Raw genomic sequence first — 22,504 nt, forward strand, 5'->3', positions numbered from 1 at the left:
TTAAGTGATTGTTGTTTACTCAATAATACGCTTGTTGCTATTTTTGTGTTTCCCTCCAGCAACTGAACATGCTGTACCGTCTCTTGGTAGACTTTGGGGGGAATTAAAGTTACTTTAGCTTGGTCACAGATCTGTTTGTGATGTCGTGCCTGAGACAAATCACTGGGGAGCATTACAGAGTGGCACTCATTGGGCTACTACACCTCACACCACCTGACACATTAGGCTATTGCAATTGTATGTGTGTATTTTTCCTTTTTCTACTGAAAAACCACTGGCTAACCTAAAATCCCCAGTGTTTCCCGGCTGTGCAAGAGAGCGCAGTGAGAGAGAGCAGTGCTGACAATGGGGACAGTGTTGTGGGCTAGAAAGGACTAGAGGTGAACATCATTGTTGCCTCTTCCTGGTTTTACATCAATTCAGCTGACCACACACACACTTAAATGGTTTGGATGAACATTGAGTTTTACGGTTACGATTACCACTGAAGAATCTATTGATGTCATGTATGCCCTATATCCTCTTTTATAATGCTTTTTGCCTGTCACTGTGGTTGTAGGCATTTACATTGGAATGTACACAGAGTGTTGGAATTGTATGTTGTGTGTGTATGTTGTGTGTGTGTGCGCGCATGTTTGTCTCAAACTACAGTCCCGTGTGGCTCAGTTGGTAGAGCATGGCATTTGCAGCAACAGGGTTGTGGGTTTTATTCCCATGGGGGACTGTACAGAAAAAAGGTATGCAAAATGTATGCACTCAAGTCGCTCTGGATAAGTCGCTCTGGATAAGAGCATCTGCTAAATTATGTAAATGTAGAGTTATTTATTGAGAGGTGCATTGATACAATATAAATATGAAAAGCCTCATCAACAATGGTTACTTTTGGTGTCCCACTGGTATATTGTAATGTAATTAATTCTGTCACAACCTTGTGATTAGAATGAAGCATCGCCAGATAATGAGAACTCACCTACCTTTCACTTATCACCATGGACACAGAGCTGTCATGAGGCATGGTTTTGAGTTTGACGGTGTAATGTGTCACACCGGTGTTATACCGTATCTATCGTCAAGTCAGTACATGCATCAAGTCAGTCTCATGACATTAGGGTTGGGCGATGTCAAATTTTGTCCTTTCATGATTAAGTACCCATAAAACATCATGATATATACGATGGTATCGTTTAATGAAATAAAATAAAAAGGAGCTTGCATACTACAGGAGGGATGAGAGGAGATGTGGCACGAATAAGGTGTGTGTCTGTGTGTGCCAATGCCTGCATTTTAACACATTTTTCTGTGTGCATAGAGAAAAATTGGCAGTTTTAAAGCACATTTCTTGTTTAGGGGTTGGGGGCCCCCTGGAAGTCGGGGGTCCCGGTGCACGTGTCCTGCGTGCCCGTTCGGTAATCCGGAACAAGAACAAGAAACTGCTGATAATTATTTAATAAAACACATTTTTGCCTAATCTCCCTCTCTTATTAGGCCTATGTAGGTATGTAGGTTCTATACATTACTAATAATAGGCTATGGAAATAGGCCTACTCTACACTTTTTTTCTTTCATAAGCATTGTTTAGCTGTAAGTTTTCTTTTGACTCCTCATTCGATTTTTCCATCTTGTCTCTGACTTTCAAAATTGTTTCCATTTGAAAGCTGCAACTTTAGGTCATTAAACACGTTATTAGAATAGCCTATTTGGGAAATACTCTTAATAACTTTAACTTGTATTAATAATTTTGATAGGCTATTTTATTTAGTATGATTTTGCTTTTGTCTGTTTGGTTAGCAAAAGCAAATAAGTTAGCAAATAATAATTTATTTTAGACTAAGCTTTGATCAACTGTAAGGTTTGTTCAAACTACTCGTTCAATTTTTCTATCTTGCTATTGTTTGTTCAATCTCTCTTTATTTATTTAGGCCTATCATGTTTGTTTTTAGGGTATTCAAAAACAACTTCTGAGAACGCTGCTAGAAGTGGCACGGCGGGAGTAGGCAGGAGAAAGCCAGAATGCATAAAACTGAAGTCATACTCATATCAAATGGAGAGAAAAGACAAAATGAGGGTTTTAAAATAATTCAACACTGGAGTGCCTGCGTTAAAAAACAAAATAGGTTATGGCCATATCATCCGCCATTGAGAGGGAGAAAAAAATGTACCTATTTTCTGACTGGATATTTTGCACCGCCTTGGTGAACATCTACATCGTTCTCTTGCATTCTGTCAATAGTTCATAACATATTTATTGAAATAAGTAATGCAGGCTATAGCAAAGGTAAGCATTTGACATTTTTTAACTGTTTGAGTACTCTCATGGTTTTTTCCTACAACTAAAATAAAGTCAACTATTTTTAGAACACAACACTGGGAAACAATATGTGAGCATTTATCTATAGGCCAACAGTGAACAACAAGCCTCATTTATCATAACCATTTCAGATAACAAATCCTAACTGCTAAATTGCCCCATATACACTGAACAAAAATGTAAATGCAACATGTAAAGTTTTTGTCCCATGTTTCATGAACTGAAATAAAATATCCCAGAAATGTTCCATACCCACAAAAAGCTTATTTCCCACTAATTGTTTGCACACATTTGTTTACATCCCTGTTAGTGAGCATGCTTTGCCAAGATAATTCATCCACCTGACAGGTGTGGCATATCAAGAAGCTGATTAAACAGCATGATCATTACACAGGTGCACCTTGTGCTGGGGACAATAAAAGGCCACTGTAAAATATGCAGTTCTTTCACGCAACACAATGTCACATCAAGATAAATTTATTGAAACTGGTTATATTATTTATCAACTGGATATATTCTCATGGAACACAATCTTCAAAAAGGCTGTAACCTCAGCAGTGGCGCTTGCTTATAGAAGCCTATGGCTGTGCAATGGCATAGCCTTGATTGGTTAATTTAGCAGACAAGACACTTTTATTTCCCAAGCTCTTATCAGTGTCTCATCCCGTTTGGGCAGCCACAAAGCACATTCCACTGAATAGTTTTACAGTAAACATTTTTTTTGTTTAGCTCTGCTTAAAGATCGAGCTTTGACGTCCGTTTGAGTACTCGATTACTCATGCCTATCCCTAGAATAGGCCACCTGGCATGACCCTGCTATGGGCTGCCCAGTCAGCTCTTAACCGCTTGGTGCCAGTCAAGCTGAAATAGGCTATACATCGTCCGTCACACCATGATGTCGTCGCCATCAACGATGGCTGTCAATCATCTTCGATATCCGATACTATCGTAATATCGGCCAACCCTACATGACATTGTTATGATCCTCTCCTTCTGAGCATGTTACCACAGTTCTTACACTTGTTTTTCTTACTTTTCCACGTTTACAGCCCAAAAAATGGCTCTCATGACCTTCTGAACTGTGTCCCGAGAAAAAACAACAGCAACATTACCGTTTAACAATTGTCTGTTTTAGCCGTGAACAATTCTAAAGTACTGGTGAGCTTGTGACTATCTATCTTTTTCTTTCTCTTTTTGCACTCTCTCATGTTTCTCTTTCTCACATGTCTCTCTCTCATTTCTCTTTCTCTCTTTTTCTCTCTTTCTCATGTCTCTCTTGCTTTTTCTCACACGTCACTTTTTCTCTAATCTCTTTCTCTAACTCTTTCTCTCTTTCTCATGTCTCTCTCTCTTTCTCTCAACTCTGAGTCAGCGACCCCACATCTTAGCCCTGAGGAGATCGACGTTGTGAAAGGACTTGATACCTCCATGACTTTGACCTCTGAACTTTTGATAGATCGGCCAATGGTGTTCCAACACAGTTACCATTGGAAAGGATGAATTACAGAATTAACAGAGAGGGAAAGAGTGAAAGAAATAATAGAGAGAGTAAAAAAGAGAAAGACCGCTTGGAGAGAGAGAGCGAGAGAATGAGAGAGAGCGCCTCCATCCACAATGTCTTTGTGCCACCCAGTAGTCAAGTATGAGGAAGTATAGCTTTTGCCTTTCCAAAGTTAGTTGTTACTTCATCATTGTGGCTATAAGGCGAATAGCTTTTCTATAAATAGTTGTCTAGTGTACACACTATGTAAGTACAACTTAGGCATGCACTCTATGCTGTTTTATGTGCGTAACATGGCCAATTGCATGATTTGTTTAAGTTAACATACTCTTCCACACACCCTCAAGACTCCATACAAGGCTGAACACATTGACAGGCACACATACCCTCCATAAGACTCCATACAAGGCTGAACATATTGACAGGGAAACACACCCTCCATAAGACTCCATACAAGGCTGAACATATTGACAGGCACACACACCCTCCATAAGACTCCATACAAGGCTGAACACATTGACAGGCACACACACCCTCCATAAGACTCCATACAAGGCTGAACATATTGACAGGGAAACACACCCTCCATAAGACTCCATACAAGGCTGAACACATTGACAGGCACACATACCCTCCATAAGACTCCATACAAGGCTGAACACATTGACAGGCACACATACCCTCCATAAGACTCCATACAAGGCTGAACATATTGACAGGCACACACACCCTCCATAAGACTCCATACAAGGCTGAACATATTGACAGGCACACATACCCTCCATAAGACTCCATACAAGGCTGAACATATTGACAGGGAAACACACCCTCCATAAGACTCCATACAAGGCTGAACATATTGACAGGCACACACACCCTCCATAAGACTCCATACAAGGCTGAACATATTGACAGGGAAACACACCCTCCATAAGACTCCATACAAGGCTGAACATATTGACAGTCACACATACCCTCCATAAGACTCCATACACACACACACGCCACACACCGAGAGATTGAAGTGTGTGCATGCAAATCGTGACACGATAAATACATTGACAGACATGCATATATACCACACACAAACACACGCACGCCATACACTCACAATGACACAAATGTGTGTGAATGGCAAGTAGGATGATGCTATAAATACACTATATATGCAAAAGTATGTGGACAACCCTTCAAATTAGTGGATTCGGCTATTTCAGCCACACCCATTGCTGACAGTTGTATAAGATCGAACACACAGCCATGCAATCTCTATAGACAAACATTGGCAGTAGATTGGCCTTACTGAAGAGCTCAGTGACTTTCAACGTGGCACTGTTGTAGGATGCCATCTGTCCAACAAGTCAGTTCGTCAAATTTCTGCCTTGCTAGAGCTGCACAGGTCAACTGTAAGTGCTGTTATTGTGAAGTGGAAATGTCTAGGAGCAACAACGGCTCAGCCCCAAAGTGGTAGGCCACACAAGCTCACAGAACAGGACCGCCAGTGCTGAAGTTCGTAGCGCATAAAAATCGTCTGTCCTCGGTTGCAACACTCACTACCAAGTTCCAAACTGCCTCTGGAAGCAACGTCAGCACTAGAACTGTTCGTCGGGAGCTTAATGAAATGGGTTTCCATGGCCGAGCAGCTTAAGATTACCATGCGCAATGCCAAGTGTCGGCTGGAGTGGTGTAAAGCTCGCTCGCCGCCATTGGACTGGAGCAGTGGAAACGTGTTCTCTGGAGTGATGAATCACACTTCACCATCTGGCAGCCCAGCAGACTAATCTGAGTTTCGCAGGTTCCAGGAGAACGCTACCTATGCCCGAATGCATAGTGGCAACTGTAAAGTTTGGTGGAGAAGGAATAATGGTCTTATATACAGTATATATATATTAATCGCTATCGGCTTTTTTTGGTCCTCCAATAATCTGTATCGGCGTTGAAAAATCATAATCGGTTGACCTCTAATACACATACACACACACACACACACACACACACACACACACACACACACACACACACACACACACACACACACACACACACACACACACACACACACACACACACACACACACACACACACACACACACACACACACAGTGTATAATGCAAGAAATGGGCAAGAAAAGTGATCCCATTCAACCGAAATAGCAGCATCTGCTTGCCTAAATTAACCAGAAGGATGTCAATTGTGTAGACTAACTTTAGCAACAGGATGCCACTGTTTCGTTTTCTGTGTGTGTGTGTGTGTTTGTGTCTGTGTGTGTGTGTGGTCTTAGGTTGTTGCAGCATTTTAGAGAGAATAATGATGGTTGTGAAAGTGAAGATTTCAACAGACTTTAAGTTTGTTCTCATGTCTATTTTTAGCAACAGACACCCTGCATCAACAGACACACAGATCAGCAGACACTCAGATCAACAGACACGTGGATCAACAGACACTCTGATCAACAGACACCCTGCATCAACAGACACACGGATCAGCAGACACTCAGATCAACAGACACACATATCAACAGACACTCTGATCAACAGACACATTGATCAACAGACACTCAGATCAACAGTCACTCAGACATGCAGATCAACAGGCACTCTGATCAACAGACACACGGATCAACAGACACTCAGACAGGCAGATCAACAGACACTCAGATCGACAGACACGCAGATCAACAGACACTCAGATCAACAGACACGCAGATCAACAGACACTCAGATCAACAGAGAAGTTCATATCATCGTTGTTTTCCCCTCTATTCTTAAAACACATTGTGGATCTTATGATTTAAAGTTGAGTAGCTTTCAGCATACCTTTACCATACCGGGCCCATATTCACAAAGCGTCTCAGAATATGGCTACTGATCTAGGATCAGTTTTGCCTTTTAAATCATAATGAATAAGATGGGGGACCGGATTTGTGGCCTCAGGGCCTTGAGTCACTGACCTGAAGTACATGAGTGCTATTCAGATAGTTACAAATGTTATACATGTCTCAGTGTGGTTATAAAGTGTCCTTTGGCTAGCCTTGTCCTATTCCTGCCCTTCTCTTTGATGTCATGGTGATACTCTTTAGGTCTCTTCAAGGTGTGTGTGTGTGTGTGTGTGTGTGTGTGTGTGTGTGTGTGTGTGTGTGTGTGTGTGTGTGTGTGTGTGTGTGTGTGTGTGTGTGTGTGTGTGTGTGTGTGTGTGTGTGTGTGTGTGTGTGTGTGTGTGTGTGTGTGTGTGTGTGCCCCCCACCATTTCCTCTGAAAACACACTCTTCTGGTAATACATGATATTCTGCTGCCTCTGGGTAATTCCCGTAGCTGTTTTTCTTTTCAAAGATGAAAGGAAATGGCAACGTTAATAGATTTGTCCATGCTGAAGTACCACACTGGATATTTAATAAATGCAAATCAAATAACATTTTATTGGTCACATACACATGTTTAGCTGATGTTATTGCCGGTGTAGCGAAATGCTTGTGTTCCTAGCTCCAACAGTGCAGTAATATCTAACAATTCACAATACACACACATCTAAAAGTAAAAGAATGGAATTAAGAAATATATAAATATTATCACGAGCAATGTTGGAGTAGCAATGACTAAAATACAGTAGAATAGAATACAGTAAATACATATGAAATGAGTAAAGCAGTATGTAAACATTATTAAAGTGACCAGTGTTCCATTATTAAATAGAAAGATGAATAAAAAGATAAAATGCCTGCATCTTCAAATATCATTAGGGTACCACAATTTGAGATGGAAATCAAATGTGTAGTAGGCTGTATCACATCCGGCCGTGATTGGGAGTCCCTTAGGGCAGCGCACAATTGGCCCAGCGTCGTCCGCGGTTTGGTCGGCCTAGGCCGTCATTGTAAATAAGAATTTGTTCTTAACTGACTTGCCTAGCTAAATGAAGGTTAAATAAACAATAAAAAAAATATACACACATAAACATACATACACACATACACACAAACATACACACACACACACACACATACACACAAATACATACACATACACACACATACATACATACACACACACACATACACACACACACACACATACACACACACACACACACACACACACACACACACACACACACACACACACACACACACACACACACACACACACACACACACACACAGAACGAAGGTTAAGGACACTTCAGACAGTCCACACGGTAGCTGTCATGGCTCATTGGTTGTCATGGCGACGTAATGAGGTAATATAGTACAACCATGCAGATTCTGTTTCGCTACACTGATTTCACAGCGGTAATCAGTCTGGTAATTGTGAGGCTAGTAATGAGGGTCTATTATGCAAGAATGCACCAGTTATCCCAGTGGTAGTTGTGGAATTGTTAGGTTAGATTACTCGTTGGTTATTACGGCATTGTCGGAACTAGAAGCACAAGCACTTCGCTACACTCGCATTAACATCTGCTAACCATGTGTATGTGACAAATAAGATTCGATTTGATTTGGTACACTCTTACTGCACCACCCACCATTGTAAAGAGATCCCCAGATGTACTGGAGTCTGTTGTTTGGTGATGGGGCAGTGTGTCATGCATATTTGTCTTACGGTAATAAGTGTGTGGGTGTGTTTTCCCTCTGAGAGTACTGTCTGGCTGAACACTTTTGCAGACATCTCTCTCTACTCATCATTTCTCTACTCAGGGACCGTATTCATAAAGTTTTTCCAGAGTAGAAGTGTTGATCTTGGATCAGTTTTTCAATTCCTATCACAATGAATACGATTAGATGGACATAGGGTATTTGATCCTAGATTAGCATCTCCTACCCTGAGTCGCTTTAGCACAACTTAGATACAGGGCAGAGTTCAATCAAACCTGCAAGGTGTCAGTTCACATGGTTCCTGGATCTGCAATAATATTGGTTAAAAAGCACTATTGTTCATCCCTTAAAAACATTGGGCTTGGATCTTTGATGATATAATGTCTGTCTGTGGTACTGTGTATGCTGAGTGAAGTTTGCTGTTGTTTTTTTGATGCAGTACTGTTTGTTTCTCATCGGACCACTGCTAAATAAGGTATTTAACACTTGTATTATGTGTTAAGTTGTTTATCATGTTAAGTTATGTCTCCTACCTCCTTGTCTGTCCATTCATTTCTATCAGCAGTACCTTTAATATCACATTCCATGCAAGGCCATTGAAACTGTTTGGAGGAGGATTCATGTATAAATCTTTTTGACACATAAACATGACATGGTGGTGTAAGTTGAATCGGTAAACAAATCTAATATGGCCACATGAACTTTTGAGGAAAGTCGGGCTCTGTAGTAACGAGTCTTGTGCAATATTGTTTTTCACAGCCAGGTACTCTTCCATCCATGCCCTACACACATTATGTGGTCAATTTCCATTCGTCTACACTTACTGCAGACAAACTGGGCATGACTCCTGACCCAGATAAATGAACACAATGTTTCAACAAGCATTTTTAACCCTGATGCCCACAAAATGTTCCTTCAATAACCCGTGACTCAAAATGACTCCGAAATATTTCTTCTCCAGTCTACCTATAAAAGGGACGATTGTTACGGGACATGGCCCTGAGTTTGGTTTTATTGTCTCACTTTTTCTGGCAAAATTTAACCTTGTTTCCTGGTAAAAACTTGATTGTGGTGACAGATTCATGTACTGTATCTGACCCAAATTCCACACAATGTTGTAATCCACCTTTCTCCCCTTCACTTCGTTCTGTCTTTCTGTATTTCTGTCTTTCTGTATTTCAGTCTTTCAGTCTTTGTCTTTCAGTCTTTCATTCTATCAGACTTTCTGTGGCTGCCTGCTTTCTTTACTCTCTTCCCCCTCCTGTTACTGACCCCTCCTGTTACTGAATGTAATTTTAGCCAAGTCCATTTGAGCAGGATGACGTTCCTCTTCCTGGGAGTCTTGTATGACGACTGTTATTCTACATAATATACTATCAACACATAAACTTGACATACACCGAGTCACATTATCTAACAATGGCCTGTTGTAAGGACTGGTACTCTCTTACACCTTAATATCCCTGTATACTACCTACCGCCGTTGTGCCCTTGAACACGGCACTTTATCCCTGGAGCAGTGCTCTTCTCAGCCCCTGTACTGCTCCCAGTGTGTCAGGTTGGGTACTGTGACAGCAACAAAATTAAGAATATCTGTGCAAATGGACCAATAAAGCATGTATTGTATAATGAGACATCAGCCCATGTTTCGTTTCAATCTAATCTAGTTGTTCATTGTCCTGAATCATCTATAAATACTACAAAGCAGAATCAAGGAGTTAGCCAGCTAACTTGCCTAAATCTTCTGATATAACTGTTTATTTTTTTGAAAGATAAGCTTGAAACGAGCATGGTCTAACTGATTCAACAAAAAAAAACACATACCCAAGTTTAAAGTTTTTTTAATGAACCAGAAAATCAATAGCTTTTTCTGGTTACTTATTAAAGTTAAACTCGTTGATCCTATTTTGTAGTATATCCCTCAGGTGTGGGATACAGCTATTTATTATGGTGTGTGTGTGAGTCTGTGTGTGCGTGCGTGTGTGCATGTGCGGGTGCATACCATCATTGGTATGTTTTAATCACACAAGTGTAGACTATTCCATGGGATCAGCTGTCCCTTTTCTAGTGTGTTCCGGCACAGGCCTCATCATGGAGGCCTTGGCTGGGGGCCTTGACTGGGCCACGAAAAGAAACAACACAAGAGAAGAAGAGAGAGAAAAATAGAGGACAGAAGGAGAGAAAGGGAGAGTAATGGCTGGGTTTTCTATTTTGGGGATTTTGGACAGCCCAGATCCCACCGCTGACACCAATTCACGAAGTTCAGTCGGGAGCTTAGAATGCAGCACCTCAGCTTTGGTTCATCTCAGATTATCCGTTCTCTCCAATGATCTAGTCTAACGAACAAAGCCTTGGCTCATCATCTTAACTAATGTCTTTCTCTCCTCTTTCTCTCCTCTTTTATTTTCCTTCCCTTTCTCTGTAGTGGATGTGCAAGTTCCTTGCGAGGCTTCGTAACCACTCTGGCCGGAGTGGCCCATGGACCTGCGTACCCAGAGGTTGGTGCGTCCCGAGCCTGACTCGGTTATGCTGGCACCCCACCACTCCCTTTTCCTGGGAGCCTTCTCAGCCCAGCACTGTGCCCAGGACTCCCAGAAGCACCTGCCACAGCACATCCACGTGAGGAGCCCTTTCACAAACTTTATAGTTGAGATAGCCCTCCATGGCACTAGCCATGCTGTCACAGAAGCAATCAATGGCAAATATAGGAGGTGTGCCCTCTTTCCATCTCTATGATGCCTTTCTTTGGGCTGATATAAGTTCCTGAATATTGTCTATGGCCCAGTTTGCCGGTCGTCACTAGTTTCCACAGCCACAAAGTCATAAACCACACCTATTTCAAAAATATATATTTTTCAAATGTGATTTTAACCCTAACCTTAACCACACTGCTAACCTTAAATTAAGACCAAAAAGCACATTTTTGTTTTCATGAATGTTTACGATATAGCCAATTGGGACTTTGTGATTGTGGTAACTAGTGAAAACCCAGTGCGCTTAAATGCAAATCTGAATGGTCTCGTTTCAGTACGAGTATGACATGGAGCAGAGTCGCCAGGAGAAAGAGCAGGACAAGAGACAAGAACTGCAGCAGCTGATGTATAAGGATAAGAGTGAGCAAAGTAAGTAACTGTGCCACCTGGCCCTGTGGAGGACACATTGCATGGTTTCCATGTGTTTGATGCCATTCCAATCGCTCCGTTACCGCCATTATTATGAGCCGTCCTCCCCACAGCAGCCTCCACTGTACTGTATATCAAATCAAATTACATTTTATTAGTCACATGCGCTGACTACAGTGAAATGCTTACTTACGAGCCCCTAACCAACAATGAAGTTTAAACAAAAACGAGTAAGAATAAGAAATAAAAGTAACAAGTAATTAAAGAGCAGCAGTAAAATAACAATAGCGAGACTATATACGGGGGGGGGGGGGGGGGGTACCGGTACAGAGTCAATGTGCGGGGGCACTGGTTAGTTGAGGTAATATGTACATGTAGGTAGAGTTATTAAAGTGACTATGCATAGATGATAACAACAGAGAGTAGCAGCGGTGTAAAAGCAGGGAGGGCAATGCAAATAGTCTGGGTAGACATTTTTTTAGCTGTTCAGGAGTCTTATGACTTGGGGGTAGAAGCTGTTTAGAAGCCTCTGAGACCTAAACTTGGTGCTCCGGTACCGCTTGCCGTGTGGTAGCAGAGAGAACAGTCTATGACTAGGGTGGCTGGAGTCTTTGACAATTTTTAGGGCCTTCCTCTGACACCACCTGGTGTAGAGGTCCTGGATGGCAGGAAGCTTGGCCCCAGTGATGTACTGGGCAGTATGCACTACTCTCTGTAGTGCCTTGTGGTCGGAGGCAGTGATGTAACCAGTCAGGATGCTCTCGATGATGCAGCTGTAGAACCTTTTGAGGATCTGAGGACCCATGCCAAATCTTTTCAGTCTCCTCAGGGTGAATAGGTTTTGTTGTGCCCTCTTCACAACTGTCTTGGTGTGCTTGGACCATGTTAGTTTGTTGGTGAAGTGGACACCAAGGAACTTGAAGCTCTCAACCTGCTCCACTACAGCCCCGTCGGTGAGAATGGGGGCGTGCTCGGTCCTCTTTTTCCTGTAGTCCACAATCATCTCCTTTGTCTTGATCACGATGAGCGAGAGGTTGTTGTCCTGGCACCATACTGCCAGGTCTCTGTCCTCCTCCATATAGTCTGTCTACCACTGTTGTGTCCTCTGCAAACTTAATGATGGTGTTGGAGTCGAGCCTGGCCGTGCAGTCATGATGGAACAGGGAGTACAGGAGGGGACTGAGCACGCACCCCTGAGGGGCCCCTGTGTTGAGGATCAGCGTGGCGGATGTGTTGTTACCTACCCTTCCCACCTGGGGACGGCCCGTCAGGAAGTCCAGGATCCAGTTGCAGAGGGAGGTGTTTAGTCCCAGGGTCCTTAGCTTATTGATGAGCTTTGAGGGCACTATGGTGTTGAACGCTGAGCTGTAGTCTATGAATAGCATTCTCACGTAGGTGTTCCTTTTGTCCAGTTGGGAAAGGGCAGTGTGGAGTGCAATAGAGATTGCATCATCTGTGGATCTGTTAGGGTGGTATGCAAATTGGAGTGGGTCTAGGGTTTCTGGGATACTGGTGTTGATATATAAGGAATACTTAGATTATCATGTAAACTCTGATGACCATGTCTTTTAGAAAGGCAATGTATGATGACACCTGTGCAGTCTTGTAGGTAGTTTAGGTGTTTGTGTGCATTGTTTTCGGTTAATCCTTTGAATCCTACAATGTGTTTTATGGAACAAGGGGAATTCCATTATTTAAGTCAGTCTATTTGCACATGAAACCTAAGTCAAAACAAGGAAGCAAGTAACATGAGGACTTAATAATTGTACAATGTCATGTTGTTTGTTGTCTTTTACTTTCGGGAAGGAAACCACTGTTAAAAAATGCCGCAAAGCAATCTGTAAATCACCAAATTCCTAAGAACCTGCCCATCAGAGTTCAGCTTCAAAGGGGTTACATGTGAAATGCCGCCCCCTCTTTTTACTGCCTAAGTCTGCTATTGTTGATTCTGCCCGTGAGTAGATGACAGGCCTCTGAGAGACGCTGATGGTAGGGTTCACCTTGCCTATTTGACAACTGAAAAACGGACCGTCTTTTGTTGTCTAATAGAAAGGCTGAATTATCAGAATGGGATTTTGTATTGAATTTTCTGAAATTACAATGCAAACTGTTTACATTTAGCCTCTTTAATGGCTTATCATTGTAAAACTTACATTTCGCAAGTCACAGCAGTCAGACGGTTGTCTGACTAGTAATTCATTACAAGGGAAATGCATAGCATCTCCTCTTTTGCTAATGTTTAATAAGCAGGAATAGAGGTAGATTGTTGATTTTAACACATGATGAAACTGCTTGTCAGTTATTATACAGTACAGATAAAATCTTTATATTTGAATTATTGTCCTGTATCCCGCCACTGACACTAATATATCTAGTTCAGGGGTTGGAACCGGTTCAGGGAACAGAACCGAAAACTGGAAAATAAAAAACATTTTCCTGGAACAGAATCCGAACCATGAAATGAAGGTGATCTATACTGTTGTTGTCACGCCCTGACCATAGAGAGCTTTTATTCTCTGTTGGTTAGGTCGGGGTGTGATTTAAGGGTGGGTTATCTAGGTGAATTATATTTCTATGTTGGCCTAGTATGGTTCCCAATCAGAGGCAGCTGTTTATCGTTGTCTCTGATTGGGGATCATATTTAGGTAGCCATTTTCCCATTGTGCTTTGTGGGATCTTGTCTATGTATAGTTGCCTGTGAGCATTATTCTAGCATTATTCTAGCGTCATGTTTCATTTGTTCGTTTTGTTCTTTTGTTCTTTGAAGTTTTCTATTCCACAATAAAGGATGGAAACATACCACGTCTACTCCTTATGACGAACGTGACAGTTGTGGAACGGAAACGTTATTTTTAAAAGCATGGGAACCGTTAATAATATTATTTTACATTAAGGGATTTTTTTTCAGTCCCACAAAAAAAGAAACAAGGTATATATTTAAAGCCCTCACTCTGTCACACAGAAACGTATTCCAGTGTCTTTCTGCCAACTGGAAATCTTTGCCAGTTGCTTTGAGACAGGATTGTGTCGAGGCACAGATCTGGGGAAAGGTACCAAAAAATATCAGCAGCATTGAAGGTCCCCAAGAACACAGTGGCCTCCATCATTCTTAAATGGAAGAAGTTTGAAACCACCAAGACTCTTCCTAGAGCTGGCCGCCTGGCCAAACTGAGCAATCGGGGGAGAAGGGCCTTGGTCAGGAAGGTGAACAAGAACCCGATGGTCACTTTGACAGAGCTTCAGAGTTCCTCTGTGGAGATGTGAGAACCTTCAAGAAGGACAACCATATCTGCAGCACTCCACCAATCAGGCCTTTATGGTAGAGTGGCCAGACGGAAGCCACTCCTCAGTAAAAGGCACATGACAGCCCACTTTGAGTTTGCCAAAAGGCACCTAAAGTTCTCTCAGACCATGGGAAAATGAGAAACACAATTCTCTGGTCTGATGAAACCAAGATTGAACTCTTTGGCCTAAATGCCAGGCATCATGTCTGGTGGAAACCTGGTGCCATCCCTACGCTGAAGCATGATGGTGGCAGCATTATGCTCTGGGGATGTGTTTCAGTGGTAGGGACTGGGAGACTAGCCAGGATAGCAGGAAAGATGAACAGAGTACAGAGAGATTCTTGATGAAAACCTGCTCCATAGCTCTCAGGACCTCAGACTGGGGTGAAGGTTCACCTTCCAACTGGACAACGACACTAAGCACACAGCCAAGACAACGCAGGATTGGCTTCGGGACAAGTCTCTGAATGTCCTTGAGTGGCCCAGCCAGAGCCCGGACTTGAACCCGATCGAACATCTCTGGAGAGACCTGAAAATAGCTCTGCAACGCTCCCCATCCAACCTGACAGAGCTTGAGAGGATCTGCAGAGAAGAATGGGAGAAACTCCCCAAATACAGGTGTGACAAATCCTGTTTTTGCTTTGTCAATATGGGGTATTGTGGTGAGATGATTTAATCCATTTTAGAAAAAGGCTGTATTGTAACAAAATGTGGTTAAAAGTCAAGTGGTCTGAATACTTTCCAAATGCACTGTAAGTGTGTGGGTGTGTTTTCCCTCTGAGAGTACTGTCTGGCTGAACACTTTTGCAGACATCTCTCTCTACTCATCATTTCTCTACTCAGGGACCGTATTCATAAAGTTTTTCCAGAGTAGAAGTGTTGATCTTGGATCAGTTTTTCAATTCCTATCACAATGAATACGATTAGATGGACATAGGGTATTTGATCCTAGATTAGCATCTCCTACCCTGAGTCGCTTTAGCACAACTTAGATACAGGGCAGAGTTCAATCAAACCTGCAAGGTGTCAGTTCACATGGTTCCTGGATCTGCAATAATATTGGTTAAAAAGCCCTATTGTTCATCCCTTAAAAACATTGGGCTTGGATCTTTGATGATATAATGTTTGTCTGTGGTATATGTGCAAGTATGCTGAGTGAAGTTTGCTGTTGTTTTTATGATGCAGTACTGTTTGTTTCTCATCGGACCAATGCTAAATAAGGTATCTAACACTTGTATTTCGTGTTAAGTTGTTTATTATGTTAAGTTATGTCTCCTACCTCCTTGTCTGTCCATTCATTTCTATCAGCAGTACCTTTAATATCACATTCCATGCAAGGCCATTGAAACTGTTTGGAGGAGGATTCATGTATCAATCTTTTTGACACAAACATGACATGGTGGTGTAAATTGAGTTTGCAAACATTTCTAAAAACCTGTTTTGCTTTGTCATCATGGGTATTGTGTGTAGATTGATGAGGGGGGGGGAAACCGTTTTAATCAACTTTAAAACAAGGCTGTAATGTAACAAAATGTGGAAAAGGTCAATGGGTCTGAATACTTTCCGAATGCACTGTATACAGTTAGTCGGAAGTTTGCATAAATTTAGGTTGGAGTCATTAAAACTCGTTTTTCAACCACTCCACAAATTTCTTGTTAACAAACTATAGTTTTGGCAAGTCGGTTAGGACATCTACTTTGTGCATGACACAAGTCATTTTTCCAACAACTGTTTACAGACAGATTATTTCACTTATAATTCACTGTATCACAATTCCAGTGGGTCAGAAGTCTACATACACTAAGTTGACTGTGCCTTTAAACAGCTTGGAAAATTCCAGAAAATTATTACATGGCTTTAGAAGCTTCTTTTGAGTCAATTGGAAGTGTACCTTTGGATGTGTTTCAAGGACTACCTTCAAACTCAGTGCCTCTTTGCTTGAAATCATGGGAAAATCAAAAGAAATCAGCCAAGACTACAGAAAAACAATTGTAGACCTCCACAAGTCTGGTTCATCCTTGGGAGCAATTTCCAAACGCCTGAAGGTACCACATTCATCTGTACAAACAATAGTACGCAAGTATAAACACCATGGGACCACGCAGCCGTCATACCGCTCAGGAAGGAGACACGTTCTGTCTCCTAGAGATGAACGTACTTTGGTGCGAAAAGTGCAAATCAATCCCAGAACAACAGCAAAGGACCTTCTGAAGATGCTGGAGGAAACAGGTACAAAAGTATCTATATCCACAGTAAAACGAGTCCCATATCGACATAACCTGAAAGGCCGCTCAGCAAGGAAGAAGCCACTGCTCCAAAACCGCCATAAAAAAGCCAGACTACGGTTTGCAACTGCACATAGGGACAAAGATCGTACTTTTTGGAGAAATGTCCTCTGGTCTGATGAAACAAAAGTAGAACTGTTTGGCCATAATGACCATCGTTATGTTTGGAGGATAAAGGGGGAAGCTTGCAAGCCGAAGAACACCATCTCAACCGTGAAGCACTGGGATGGCAGCATCATGTTGTGGGGGTGCTTTGCTGCAGGAGGGACTGATGCACGTCACAAAATAGATGGCTTCACGAGGCAGGAAAATGATGTGGATATATTGAAGCAACAACTCAAGACATCAGTCAGGAAGTTAAAGCTTGGTCGCAAATGGGTCTTCCCAAACATACTTCCAAAATTGTGGCAAAATGGATGTGAAAGACCTTAAGTGGTCCAGCCAAAGCCCAGACTTGAATGCCATTGAAAATCTCTGGAAAGACTTAAAGATTGCTGTTCACTGCCACTTCCCATCTATCTTAACAGAGTTTGCGAAAATCTCCAAGGAAGAATCCTGTGTGGCTCAGTTGGTAGAGCATGGTGCTTGCAACGCCAGGGTTGTTGGTTAGTTTCCCACTGGGGACCAGTATGACAAAGTATGAAAAATAAGTTGCTTTAAGTCGCTCTGGATAAGAGTGTCTGCTAATGACAAAAATGTAAAGAGCTGATACAGACATACCCAAGACGACTCAAAGCTGTAATCGCCGCCAAAGGTGCTTCTACAAAGTATTGAATCAGGGGTGTGAATACTTATGCAAATAATATGTTTCTGGATTTCATTTTCAATACATTTTCAAACATTTCCACCAAAGTTTTTTCACTTTGTCATTATGGGATTATGTGTGTGTAGATGGGTAAGATATATATTTTTTTTTCAGCCTGTTACATAACAAATGTTGAATAAGTCAAAGGGTATGAATACTTTCTGACATTGGATTTATTAACTACAAAGTGAAGTGTTTTTAATTCTGGTGCCGCTCTGCACACACAAGGTTATTTGCTATTTAGCTAGCTGTAGTCCAACTTTAAGCCAACTCTTGGAAGTTCAAGACATTAAAATGTCCTCCATAGAAGCCGCTCCTCTGTAGGTATAATTATGTGGGCCTAATTCAGATAATGCATGTCATAACAAGATTCCCAGCGCTTCAAGCCAAGCCTCTTCCTCCACCCTCTCTCACTCTCACCACCTGCAACATTTCAGTCGTATCTTGTCTGTCCATCGTGCAATGTTTACCAACTATTGCCCGCTACATACAGTAGCTAGCTGCTCTATCTGCACTGATTGGTGAAGTAATTTAATCTTGAGCTAATGGAATTTTTTAGGGGGATTTCAGAGGTTCAGAAAGGAACGATATTAACCAGTACTTTTTTGGGGTTCGAACCGGTTCAGAATGTAATTTTGCAGGTCGGAACAGTGAAACGGAACAAAAAAAATAATGGTTCTGTTCAGAACAAAACATTAAATACCTTTAGTCAGCTTAGAATGCTGCACTTCAGCTTCGGTTCATTCTTGCCTCTGTCACGCTGGTATAAATTATTCGGGAGACAGACGCAGGAATGCGTAATAGGGTATTTTATTTACCCAAATTACGGCGTGCCGTGTAAAGGCACGGGGACGAAGACCAAAACAAACACTAGACAAAACACAGGGTTGAAACCCAAACAAAAGAGCGAGGAGTACCTTGAATAAATAACACAAGTGCACAATGATTAACACACGTAATGAGACCCGTAATCATCTGCGCAATCCACAATGGCACGAAAGCCAAAACACACAGCACAGGTGTTCACACGAACCAACAGACATTGTTACAATAATGGACAGGACAATGATAAACCAAGGACACACTTATACAATTACTAATGACTGGGAATAGGGGCCGGGTGTGCGTAATGAATGTTCCGTAGGGGTCCGTGACACTCTGATTGGGTGACTCTGTTGACGGACAGGTGCTGTGGCCAGTCCCCTGGTGAAACAGAAACTCAGAAGCCAAATCCTGAAGAGGAAGGAGCAGGCCACCCTGGAGAAGACCGCCTCCAACCCCACCAGACGCACGCCCAGGGGTTACAGGTGAGAATCGACCCAGGAGAGATATTGATTAAAGTTTCTACAGAAACGTTGTTTTCTTTTTGCATTCAACTTTAAAAAAATGTGTGAATGTGAGAGAGAGCTGTGTGTGTCCACTCATGAAAATATACTGTTATTAGACTCCCATGCCTTTGGGGGCACTACCATCTTTTTCTTCTCACCTATCCAATACTGTCCCACAAATTATCCTCATAAGGGATGAAAGTCAGAAAAATTTACCTCAAAGACAATCTAGATAGGCCTGAGTGACTCATTAGATTAGGTGATAGATTACAGCCTGACTGACTGGCCTGAGTGACTCATTAGATCCAGTGGTCACCAACCTTTTCTGAGTCAAGATTACTTTCGAAGTCAAAAAGCAAGCCAAGAACTACCTCTCAGATTTATTTATTTTTTTAATGTAAAAAAATGTAACATTAACCTAATAAAAACTCTTCTGTAAGAATGACATTTGTGAAGTGGGCCTAATACTTTATCACAGCATATTGGCTAAATGTCTGGCCTGACAATATTGTTCTTCTCAGACTATATTATATTTCAAAACTCGAGCTTTGATAACAAAATAGATCTGTTGGTGTAGCACTTGCAAGGCACTGCTGAGCATACATTTGAATAATTTGCTAATAATTAGCTGTTTTATTTTACTGGACTGATGGTACTGTACCTGCATCTGATTGTTATGGTGCGTTCAAGACAACTGGGACCTCGTGGGAAAAAAAGAGGTCAAATCATGACGTCAGAGAAGTTCAGGTCGGAAAGTCGGAGCTTTAGAAAGATGCCAGAGTTTCTGAGTTGGATGACTGTTCAAAACCATTTTCCCAGTCGGATCTCGTTATTTTCAGAGTTCACAGTTGTCTTCAACACGATATTAGTCTCAGTGGAGGGAAGAAGAGAGCAGCAAAGGGTCTGCCTCTCATGGTCCCTGCTCCCCTTTTTTTCCTCTGTTGAGACTGACAAGAGAGAGGGAAACAGTCTTCCACCTGATGGCGTTAACTCAGGTCGCACCGCTTCTGCCTCAGGCACAAATTCATATTGTTCCTATGACCAGAGAAAGTGAAATACTCCTCGATATTAAAATAGACGAGCTGCTAATAATAATAAAAAGGCAGGGCTATCGATACACTTGGCTACTCATTCATTGCAGCTGCATCTTGAGTGGAAGTAGAGAGAAGCACGTTTTATGTTTTGTAATAGTGTTGAATAAAAACACTGCTGACAGTGCTGAATAAAACTTAGACATGAACTCACTCATAAAAACAGAAGCTGTTTGCTGTATTCTTTGACAGTTTCTCTCTTGTTATGGTTTTAAATGTTATTTAATCTCACATAGGCTAGTATCAAACTTTGCTGTGTCCAGGGTCGTGGGTAGCTGTAGGTAGGCACGGTGGTTTGAGCTATCTGATTGGCCAGCACAGTAGGCGCTCTTGATTTAGCCACAGATCTCCCATTCCACCGGGTAGGCGGAGTTTCCCTTTTCAGATAAATGAAAGGGTACAAAATGGGAACACTGCCGACCCGGTACTGCCAACAGTGCAACCCAGAGAAAGAAAAAAGGAGCACAAGCTTTTCTACAGAAATGTTTGGTGATCCACTAAGAATACCTTGAAGATCGCGATCGACCGTTTGGTGACCACTGGATTAGGTGACTGACTAACTGGCCTGAGTGACTCATTAGATCAGGTGATAGATTACAGCCTGAGTGACTCATTAGATTAGGTGCTAGATTTTAGCCTGACTGACTGGCCTGAGTGACTCATTAGATTAGGTGATAGATTACAGCCAGACTGACTGGCCTGAGTGACTCATTAGATCAGGTGATAGATTACAGCCTGAGTGACTCATTAGATTAGGTGCTAGATTTTAGCCTGACTGACTGGCCTGAGTGACTCATTAGATTAGGTGCTAGATTTTAGCCTGACTGACTGGCCTGAGTGACTCATTAGATTAGGTGATAGATTACAGCCAGACTGACTGGCCTGAGTGACTCATTAGATCAGGTGATAGATTACAGCCTGAGTGAGTGACTCATTAGATCAGGTGATAGATTACAGCCAGACTGACTGGCCTGAGTGAAGCATTATTTTACAATACGATTCTTTACTGTCCATTTTCATCAACATTATTTTTGAAGCCACCAGTACATACACAAAATTAATAGAACACAAAACAATGGACACTTAGCAATGGTTATTTAACGTTTTGGTGGATGACTCTCAACTGACTGTCTTGGTTGCATAGGGAACTGGCCCCAGATCCTGACATGCCCCCAAAGCCTCACATGGTGACCCCTGTTGTCCATCATCCACCATGTGACCAACGCAAGGACACGCCCCTCAGAAGAACAGGTGAGACATTTTGTAGTTTGTACATTTACTACAAGATTGTTTCCCGTTCTCACTATGGTGTCATCGGGTGACATTGTAAACAATATGTGGTCGGCTCCTGACAATGGTTTGGGTCTGCCATGAATGATGTGCTAAACCAGAGCACAGCAGTGCTCATCTAGGATCACTTTGACCTTTTAGAACATAATTAATAAGATTGCATGGACAGGGGGGATATGATCCTACAGTAGATCAGCATTCCTACTCTGATAGTTGTTGGGTGAGTTATGTAGTTAGATACATGTTAACACACACATACTGAACACTGATGTAGAGAAAGGGAGAGACAGAGACGGAGACAGAGTTCAGAGGGGGGAGACACCAAGCCTAGGGGGTAACAGAGAGAAAGAACGAGAGAGTGAATTACTAGACAAAAAGTTGGTTACATAACTAAAGTATGTGTAAAACAAACCTTTTGTGAGAATGTTAGGCATGTCTGTCTTACTGACTGGGTGTATGAATAACATACGGACATAGTGTGTATGTCATTTTCCGCTTAGAGGAAAACAGTGCCGACGCGGGCAGCCGCCGCTCACGAGGACTGTGAGCTCTCGTTGTCCGTGGCCAGCTTGAGTAAGACATTTAAGCGTGTTAATCTTAGCAAGGCTGCCAGCCCAGACGGCATTGCAAGCCGGGACCTCAGAGGATGTGCAGACCAGCTGGCTGGAGTGTTAATGGGCATATTCAATCTCTCCCTATTCCAGTCTGTTGTCCCCACTTGCTTCAAGATGTCCACCACTTTTCTTGTACCCAAGAAAGCGAAGGTAACTGAACTAAATTACTATCGCCCCGTAGCACTGACTTCTGTCATCATTAAGTGCTTTTCGCATACTGCCCCAACAGATCCACTGATGATTCTATCTCTATTGCACTCCACACTGCCCTCTCCCACCTGGAACAACT

At 42.2% G+C, this 22,504-nt stretch overlaps 1 protein-coding gene across 4 annotated transcripts in view; it reads left to right on the top strand.

Moving 5' to 3' along the window:
- Positions 1–22,504, top strand: part of LOC139536233 (histone deacetylase 7-like) — an 88,642-nt gene that overhangs the window by 26,622 nt on the left and 39,516 nt on the right. For 3 of the 4 annotated variants that reach the window (XM_071336570.1, XM_071336569.1, XM_071336572.1), the window contains 4 exons: positions 10,822–11,015; positions 11,425–11,518; positions 19,079–19,199; positions 21,456–21,562. In XM_071336570.1, coding sequence (XP_071192671.1) covers positions 10,875–11,015; positions 11,425–11,518; positions 19,079–19,199; positions 21,456–21,562 — 463 coding nt within the window. In that variant the 5' untranslated portion in view covers positions 10,822–10,874. Of the gene's footprint in view, positions 1–10,821; positions 11,016–11,424; positions 11,519–19,078; positions 19,200–21,455; positions 21,563–22,504 lie in introns of those variants that run through there. The other variant, XM_071336573.1, reaches the window with a different exon arrangement.

This window comes from Salvelinus alpinus, chromosome 12, assembly GCF_045679555.1.
Source record: "Salvelinus alpinus chromosome 12, SLU_Salpinus.1, whole genome shotgun sequence".
NCBI lineage: Eukaryota > Metazoa > Chordata > Actinopteri > Salmoniformes > Salmonidae > Salvelinus > Salvelinus alpinus.